The following is a 9822-nucleotide window of genomic DNA, read 5'->3' as shown; positions in this document are numbered from 1 at the left end:
TGGCCACAAAAGGCACAGCACAAGAAAGCTTAGGATGCTTGGCAGAGGATACAAGTATACGATGCTGAAGAAAGTTGACTCAACCATTTTGGTCTTTGCATCTCCTTATATTCAACAGCTATTGGAGACACAAAGACTTTTTCATATGTGAATTATATTTGTTAATATTTATTGCTGCATTATTAAAACTTTTAAAAATTATAAAAAATAAAAATGAGGGCTGGGAAGGTAGCTCAGTGGTAGAGCGCTTGCCTTGCATGCCTGAGGCCCTGGGTTCGATTCCTCAGCATCACATAAGCAAAAAGAAAAAAGCCAGAAGTGGCGCTGTGGCTCAAGTGGTAGAGCACTAGCCTTGAGCTGAAGAGCTGAGGCACAGCGCCCAGGCCCAGAGTACAGGCCCCACGACCGGACCCAAAAAAAAAAATAAAAATAAAAAATAAAATAAAAATGAATTCATATGCAAATCTCAATACTTTAATTTCTCAGTGGGAATAGCTTCCCAGACGAGACTGTTATTCCAGTGGCCTTTGCTTGTAAGCATAGTACTTGGGTCCAAGTTGTACAAAATAAATACTGGCTGCCTAATTACTCACTATAGGAATCTAGTTTCAACCAAAACTTAAAAAAAATACTTTTTGCCTGACACTGGTGGCTCACGCCTTAAATCCTAGCTACTTAGGAGGCTGAGATCTGAGGATCGTGGTTCAAACCCAACCCAGGCAGGAAAATCTGTGAGACTCTTATTTCCAATTAACCACCAAAAAGCCGGAAATGGCACTGTGGCTCAAGTAGTACAGCACTTGCCTTGAGCTGAAGACTTAAGAGACAGTGCCCAAGCCCAGAGTTCAAGACCCACCACCGACCAGAAAAAAAATAGTTTTGGTCTTCAATTACATTTTTTCCTAGACTTTTTCTTCCAGTAGGAACTATTGGATACCTGAATTTACATGTGCTTTATAACTTTTATTAGGCTAGTTTAAACCTGCGGTATTTCTTCATAGGTCTAAAAATAGAATCCATCTGTTTTCAGCAATACACTCTTAAATTCTGATTTCATCCCTGGATAACTTCACAGGATAGGTGGGTAATATGCTATGCCACCCTACTGCACAAGATAAGCTAAGTGCTTGCAGTACTCGCATGACAACTGCAAAAAAGTGACCAAAAAGTTTTCTTATACCCAAGTTTCATGTCACCTAACCACCCTGGCTCAAAGGCTGCCTGGAAACCTATGGAGGTGACCTGGTAAGGCACATGGTTTTTACACTCTATTTCACTAAATAAGCCCAGAAAAGTCTCTCCTAAGAAGCATGAGTATGAAACAAACAGGCATGTTTAGAACCAAAGCAGAAAGACCCATTAAGTCAAGTAAAGGACATATCAAAACCACCTGGGAAGTTTCCCAAGTGTAAAAGGAGCACCCAAGGCTCACTGAGTCATTTTTAACAGTGGAGCAGGGGAATTAGAAACTACACTTGTACCTGTCACACCATTGTCTTTGGACATGATGCCTGACAGTTGTGTTTTAACAATGTCCTGTTCTGTGAGGCCTGGTTCTTATTTGTGTTTATTTTCCTGTGTATTTATAGAATAACTCTCTAGTAATTAAGGTAATCTGGAAGCCTCACTGCTTTGTAACCTGCCTTTTCAAAGATATTTTACAAGTTAAATAAACACTCATGGTAACAAGCGAAAGGGAGAGGTTGTAAAGATAGGGGATGGTTCCTAATACTCCAGGACTATAATGTACATGAGACATGGTGAACCTAGGGAGAGGAGCCAGTTGAGACCCAAACAGCAGCCTTTTCTTTGACTACCTAATAGTTCCACTTTCTCTCTCAACCTTCTGACCTTGGTAAGGGGTAATCTGTGTTTTATTCCTGGCCAGGTCTTCACTTTTTCCTGGCTCCCCCCCCAACTTTTCATTAGTATCAATTAGTTATATAAGTGGGGAGTTCATTGTGACATGTCATATATTCATGCAGTGTACCTTCATTAGACTCATTCAGTCTCTCTCTCTCTCTCTCTCTCTCTCTCTCTCTCTCTCTCTCTCTCTCTCTCTCTCATAATCCCTCCCCCTCACTGCCTTGATCCTTCTGGCCATGACCTCTTGATGAATACAAGTGTATTCACTTGCAAAAGCAGATATCACCTATCTTGCTAAGGAACACTTTTTGAAAATTTGAAAAGATATACAAAACTACATTTTTAATGGTCTTTTGAAGCCCACTCAATCTTGTCTGCATATCCTGCAATCTTAAGACTTTCTAGAAATAAAAGGAACTCCTTCCAAGAAAAAGATTGATGGATGCATGACCTAAAGTTTAAATTTCAGAAATGCTTTAAAACCAAATCTAGGATGCAAGTACTATACCTTAGCACTTTCAACTTCGATGAAGACTTGCCTGCTGTACTTGTTTTTTTTTTTTTTTTTTTTGGTATATCAAACTTGAGGACTGTGTTTTCATAATTCACAATGTATTATTATGGTCCATATCCTAAAACTTGGGCAAGAGAAGACCCTGAAAAAATTGCAAGCTATGCAAGATTTGTTCTCAATTTGTCTACCTCTTCCTCTGTGTAGGACTTTCTAAAACAAATGGATCCCCCTCCCCATAAGAACACTTCCAGTACCACAGTAAACAATGTGAATGAAACTGTGAATTTTGAACTCCACTTGTAAAGTTAGCCATGACAATGATAATCTGTTAAGAGAGACCAATCTTTTCCAAAACTGAAAGCCCAATTTTAATCCTAATTTTCTAGCGAGGCCTGGGTGGATGCTGAAGCCTTATAAAACTGTTCAGGGAAATACTTCCATCAGGTTAATTCTAAGCTATGCTTAGGAAAGTACTGATGCCATTTTACTCAGAATGAGAAAACAGAAAAATAATTTGGAGTTTTGTGACTTAAAAATCACAAATCTTTGAACTACAATGGGTTCTTATATTCTTCATAAATATTATAGGATATAAAATTACACAAAGCCATGGAAACTTTTATTTCATATTTATTTGCTCTCCACTTTACATTGCCCACTTTAAAACAATATTAACACATTATCAGCACCCCTGCTTTAAGTATACCAGTTTTACAGAAATTTAAACTCTAGTGCTCCTACTACATTTTGAGCCACATCATTAGTAGCAAAAGCTCACAATTACACAAGCCATTTAAATAAAGCTCAGATCTACCAAAAAATCACACCCCAAAACTCAAATTTTTAAAAAATACAAATTTAACTCTAATGCCAAATATAAGCTTTAATTTGCTCTAAGAATACATTTTCTGAAACCACAAATCTAAATCTGACAAATCTATTGACAACGTTTTAAAGATGACAGTTACTAACAAGCTTATTTTGTTAGCATATAGATGCAGAGGACAGGAAATCAGAGCCTTCTATCTGATTTCCAAGGATGTAGACTAATTAGATCACACTCCTACAAGATTTAGGCACCCATCAAGTTGGATATTAGTCAAGCAGGAAGATGAACTGATGATGACTGCACAACCAGGTGTTATGAGTTTCATGTGGTACTTCTGCCAGTTTTTAGAAAGAGGGCACTGCTCACCCAAAAGAAATGAAGTGTCTTAAAGGAGTATTTTCCGACACTGGCAGGTTTGCAGGCTTTTGGATGAAAGTCATCCTCTGGGGCCTCTAGTGACACTGCAAATGTGGCCACTTATTCTGCCCGTGAATAAGGCGTGTTCTTTACAGCATTTGTGGAAGATATGGTTGCCTAATTACTAATGAATGGCAGTTGTGAGTAGAACTATATGAAGCCAGCAAGTGTCAACCCCAGAGAGCAGGCACCTTGTCCCAGATCTTGTCTCAGTACTTTTATATGTGCTGGCCCCCAAACATTCTCATTTTGATTGCACAGATCTAGTCATAGTGGAATCATGCTTAATAGAAAAGTGCCATCATTTTGTGAAGATATATTTTTAAAGGAAACTGCAGAAGAAACATTTTATCTCTTTTTGATCTCCCTTTCATGTGCAAAGTTGAATCCATAGATTTACACCACATAGTAAACACAAACACAATTTTATGATAACCACATGAATACATGAGAAATTAGAAGCATCAGCGATATAATGAAAACAAGTTGGATTTTAAAGTTTCATCTTGTTGTATTTCTCTTATTCAACCTCCCTAATAATTCACTGGCGTATATAAATTTGCCTTTCTATAGTTCCTGGGTATCCTTTTATTTAGAAAGCCCAATAACATTACGATTTGTACTTCGAAGAAAATCATGGTTTGTCTTTTACTTAGAGAGATTCTTCACTCTGAAGATTTCAACACAATTCACAACCAACAAAAATGCATACACCACATACTGATACCCAGTACAGACTTGGGTACACATGCTGGGAGGTAAAGCATCGTTTCTCCCCCTACAAAAGCTAGACTCTATCTTCTTCCTTCTTCACACTACAGCCAGCATATAAGGTCACACTAATTTCAGAAACGTGTGCAGTCCCAGTGCAGGGGACCCTTCCCATCACAGCCAGGTTGTTCAGAGGGGTGTCAGCAAGAGGGGGCTCGGGCAGCTCTGCTTTACAGCAGAATAGCTGAGCTTTAAAATGCTTCTGAAAAGTTTTGCTCAGCCAGTAGAGAGCAAAGGGATTTACACAAGAATTGCTGAAAGCCAGCACCCGAGCGAAAATGGTAACAAGGAAATGAATGGCAGAGGGGTCTGCGTAGCTTTGGTAAGTGAACGAGTGGTAAAGATACAGGAGGTGATTTGGCAACCAGCAGAGAGCAAACAGAGCCACCAGCACCAGAACTGTTTTAGCAATCCTCTTCCGGGATTCAATCTAGAGAAGGAGAGAAAAAAAGACACACACACACACACACACACACATGAAAAATGTCACTAGCTGAGGGAAAGAAAAGCCATCTTCCAGGTGTATATAGATATATACGATTATCAATCTGGAATATGTCTCCCTGAGCTGACTAGCTGGGGCACACAGGAAGTCAACCAGTGGGGACAGAACACAGCAAGTTAATTGGTATGTTAACCAATGATATTGATCCCATTAACTAATTCATAGACTCCCCCACTGCCTGATTTTAAGAAACTATAGGATGCTGCCAGCCAGCTCAATTTAAGTTATGCTGTGGATTTCCCTGTGATTGGGTTTAATTAAAAATGGACACATAATGTAAAACTGTTTTCATTGCTCCAGTGGAAGCTAAGTAGGCTAAAAGTCTGCTTGGACTTATGAAAGTTTTCCTGTTTGGGTCAAAACCCTTTTAAATTATAGAAATTCTATAGTGGAATAAAAATCTTGTGCTATCTTTCATATATGAGAATACTCCTATTAGGAGAGATGCAACAGGTTAAGTAAAAACATAGCCTGTGGTCACAGATAACTAGTTCACATAGGCATCCAACACGCAGCTTCAGTCTCATGAGCACCCATGTGAAATTAACTAGCCCCGTGATCAGGAAGTGAATAGAATCAACTCCTCCCTTCCCTCCTGTAAGATAGAAACAGGTTTTTTTCCCCTTAATCAAATGAAACTATGTTTTGGCAACACATCTTTTACTCTGTCCCCATTTAGGAGAGGAGACCTCACCTGGCTCTTGCAAGAGTTTTAATCAAGAGTGTGTGACTCACTGTGTTCTCTCATTTATGGCAAGGTCCTCAGAACTCAGTTTTGCTCATGTACGGGTGTAAGTTATTTGCATTGAATAATGTGATGAGTCCTCCCACTTCTACTATTCTGTATATCTCTCTGTTATTCTGTTGCACTTTGTAAAACAGAAGATGCTTTGTTTTATTGTCTCACCAATGTGTTACTATTCTAGGGAGTAAATGAGTGACTACTCTCCTAGGTCAGCTATTCGTACTCTATATTTCAAAAATAAGGACATTGAGGCTTAGAGAGACCCAGTAACTTGTTCAAGATTGTTCAGTTGGTGTGTGATAGCCAATTATTACTGTGTAACTGTTTTCCTTATAAACAAGGGTTCTTGTTCATAAAAAGAACAGTGCACTGCTATTATATTTATGCACAAGGTAAATGCACACTTGCTCACTCTGCAAAAGTTCAGAGTGCGCTTTTAGAATTGCACTTGTAAATTCAAACTGTACTGGCATGAGTGCCCATCCATACATACCTGCTTGCGGGCATGACTTTGTTCCTCAGTAGGTATGTTCAAGGTGCTTTTGTAAAGAGTCCTAGCAATCAAAGAATAATAAACAGAGATAATCGAGAGTGGAATAATGTAGAACACTAAGAAAGACAGTAGAGAATGTATTTCCTGCAGGAGCCTCTCAGAGACAGGGTAAGAGGCACACGATTCAAATGTCTTATTTTTGTTGGGATCTCGGAAAGTGTATACGTTTGAAAAAATAGCCTCCGGTAGAGCAAATATCATAGACACGATCCAGATGCAGCCAGCTTTTGCACATGTCTTCAGGAGCGCATTAGGGGGCTGTCGCTCAAGTGGCCTCACGACTGCTTTGTATCTAGAAACACATAAACACAGGAAAAGGTTAAAATCAATATCAGCATAACAGAATCTTAGAGTTAGAAGTGACCATAATAGGCATCAGTTCTACCTCTTATCTATCCATGTATTATCACAAACATTAACTAACCCGAACAGGTTGTGGTTTCAAAAATCACATAATATACCTCAGGGTTTTCATATATGTGAATTGGCTTTTCCCTCATTCACTCCCATAAGATTTTCCAGGTTTGCAATTCTATAATTTTTGTGTTCTGACCCTCTATTTCAGGCAAATATTTTTAGCATGATTTTATGTGTGATGGAGAGTAATTCACCACCTGTATATTACCTTAAATGTTCTAAACAACTTTATTTTTCTATAAGTGACTCATGTTAAACCGAATTAATTCTCCTTTCTTCATGAGAGAGCAGTCTTCAACCTGCCTAGAAAAGAATTCCAGGGATTTAAGGCAGTAAAGAGGAGAGGGTTAATTTCATCCCCATTCATAAGTGCTACTTTGTTGCCCGAACTGATCCAACAATCAGTGGGGGAGATTTAGGGCAAGCCAAGGGTGAAATTGGAACTCCTGTACAAAGATGACTCCTTATTTGGATAAATCCACTTTAAAAACCTGTAACATTTAATGCAAATCTGTCCTCCAATAAGATAGATAACCAGTCAAAGCAAAAACCTGAAAAAGACACAAGGAAAGCTGTTACTTCTTGTCAGATTGCGGACCCCGAGGAAGCAAGTCCTTCTGGTACTGCCAGGCATTGATTACTTACAGCAGGGTTTTTAAAGATCACCTTTTTTGAAAAACAAAAACAAAAACGTTTAGAGCTTCAATTTTTTCATTCTTTCACAATTTTCATTGTACAATAGTTACACACACACATGTGAGCCCGCGCGCGCGCGCACGCACGCACAACACACACACACACACACACACACACACACACACACACACACACACACACACACACACACACACACACACACACCCTTATAGAGTACTTAGACTAAAAACATCCTAGCAGGGTCCTAGCAGGTCTCACTGCACGCTGGCAGTGAGAGGTTTTCACACATTCGATCCATAGAACTCTAAAAGTCAATCAGGATTAATTTATTTCTCTGGAAACCACAGTGTCTCTGAATGCCTATAGAGAAAACAAATAGAATTAAGTGGTGCCCTTACAGTGTTGCCACGGAGCTGAAAACATTATCTTTTTTCCCCCTGTTAACTTAGTGATGCCAAATAAATTAGTGGCAGACTCTGTTTTTACTTGCCTTCCAATATACGGCAATGTGTCTATAGGGCTGATTTCACATCTACGCCGATGCTTTCATATTGACTATATTGTACCACTAGGCTGCACTAATGTATAAAGCATAGAGGTGTTTTTCCCCCCTTTACACCTGCAGCAATCTGCCTTATTTAATAAGCTGGAGGAAAATAAAAACATTGTTCCGTATTCTTTCAAGCAAACAATTATACTTCAATGAAAATAAATCCTTCCCCCCCCCCCAGCATATAGTTTCAAACACTCCCCAAATTCTAACACAGAAATTTTTATCATTTGATGCCAACTTTTATTTAAAATGCCACCAGCTTTTTCTATCTTACATTCAGTTTTCAGAGTGTGAGAAAAGCAGCCGAGTAGTCAGTAAAGGCTAACTACAAGCTTTCCTTTCCTGTTTTGCCTATAAATTTCCTATCCTGACAAATATAACAAGAGAAAAGCCACTCACCTGTCAGCACTGAGAATCGTTAATGTGAACACCGACACACCAACAGAAGTGAGCCGGATGAAAGAGAGCACCTTACAACCGATTTTTCCGAACAGCCATCCTTCGGAGAGGTAGTGGGTTGCATCTACCGGCACACAAGTCAGCAGAAGTAAAAGATCTCCAAATGCCAGACTGGTGATGAAAATATTTGGAACTGTTTGCATGGATTTAGTCTTGAAAAAGACTTTGATGAGAATAGCATTTCCAAGGATGCCCACCGAAATGATCACAGCATAAGTGATATAGATGGCACATAGTGCTTCTATTCCTGGAGAGTTGTCTCCGGTCCATCCTTTATTTGTGGTATCGTTGGAAACAACAGAGCTTGATGATTCTGTGTCATTTGTAATTAGAATTAAAGTCTGATTAGGTGACTGAGGCTGCCTTTGAGACATTTCTCCTGGAGACTGTGTCTTCAGAGCTTCTCCTGCTCAGTTTAAATGGAGTTGATTGTCACGTCTAGTGCTTACGTCTAGTGACGAGGTGGTGTCAGGAGAACACAGCACAGCAGAATGGAAAGAAAATCCAAGACATGTGGCTACTCCTTTCCTTCAGTTGTTTTGTGTCTTCTCTCATTCTTGGCTCAATACTTACCAATCTGGCACTGGAAGGGGGGGGAGGTGGAGGGAGGGTCTCGCTGATGATCATATGATATATGAGGAGGGTAGAGGGCTGAGAAAATGCTCTGCCATTGCTTGTTCCTTCCTGATGGTGCATACTTTGAATAATTAAATTTATTAATTAGATCTATTTTTTTATTAGAAGCACCCTGGCTTCATACCTACCCAGCATGGTCTATATAAAATCTCAATGATTTCCCCTTAAAAATTCCCCCATTTGCCCTTCTGCCATCACTGGATAGGCTAATGCACATTCCTTTACATGATGAATACATGTAGGTGTCCCCCAAAGCACAAAATTGAACCTACTCCCCAAGACTTAATATTGATGAGGTGCTGAAGTAACAGATCATTCACACTTTGACAGAGTTCATGTCACTTCCAAGAAGCAATAATTCAAGGTACCCAAGCTACATACCTCTGACATATGGTATATCCCAACTCTGCATTCTCTTGGGGCTGGGCTGTGCTATATTAAAAGGACCTTTAAGAAATAAAAAAATTCTGCCCAAACTATTATCCTTTTGTCTTTAAATATCCTAATAGAAAGAATTTTTTCATTTGACTGATTAGGACAATCATTTTTTTTTGTCATGGGGCTTGAACTTTGGACCTGAGATCTTCAATTCAAGGTGAGTGCTCTACCACTTGAGCTACAGTGCCACTTCCCTCCATTTTTTTAAAAATAAAAGGCTCTCTGGGGGTTCTTTGTCTAAAAATAGTTAAAATAAACCTGCCTTACTTTAAGACAAAATGACATAGACAACATCTCTTGAGGCTTGTAAGAATGAAAATCATGATTTTCAGATGAAAAACTAGCATAGATTACGCCAGAGATGAAGGTTATACATGTGATCTTTATATTTAAGGAAGTAAACATTTAAAAATTTCCCCTAGTAACAAGAAAAGCCCATCTTAATACAAAGTATATTTGTGT

At 39.1% G+C, this 9822-nt stretch overlaps 1 protein-coding gene across 1 annotated transcript; it reads right to left on the bottom strand.

Moving 5' to 3' along the window:
* Positions 1–4413: 4413 nt before the first annotated feature.
* Brs3 (bombesin receptor subtype 3) lies at positions 4414–8810 on the bottom strand. The gene is made up of 3 exons (XM_042697542.1): positions 8227–8810; positions 6141–6492; positions 4414–4827 (listed from the first exon to the last, which is right to left on the bottom strand). The coding sequence occupies exons 1-3, from the start codon at positions 8658–8660 to the stop codon at positions 4414–4416; spliced, it is 1200 nt and encodes a 399-aa protein (XP_042553476.1). The 5' UTR covers positions 8661–8810.
* Between the last annotated feature and the right edge of the window lie 1012 nt (positions 8811–9822).

This window comes from Dipodomys spectabilis, unplaced genomic scaffold (assembly GCF_019054845.1).
Source record: "Dipodomys spectabilis isolate Male_0828 unplaced genomic scaffold, ASM1905484v1 ptg000221l, whole genome shotgun sequence".
NCBI classification, from domain to species: Eukaryota; Metazoa; Chordata; class Mammalia; order Rodentia; family Heteromyidae; genus Dipodomys; species Dipodomys spectabilis.
This window is presented reverse-complemented; position numbering and strand designations above follow the sequence as displayed.

What these genes read in the sequence shown, in the direction of transcription:
- Brs3 (XM_042697542.1), bottom strand. Translation starts at nt 8,660, where the DNA reads ATGTCTCAAAGGCAGCCTCAGTCACCTAATCAGACTTTAATTCTAATT. An exon ending in ACGATTCTCAGTGCTGACAG is followed by an intron (nt 6,493 to 8,226) that starts GTGAGTGGCTTT and finishes ATGTGTTTCTAG; the next exon opens with ATACAAAGCAGTCGTGAGGC. An exon ending in AAAGTCATGCCCGCAAGCAG is followed by an intron (nt 4,828 to 6,140) that starts GTATGTATGGAT and finishes CTCCTTCTCTAG; the next exon opens with ATTGAATCCCGGAAGAGGAT.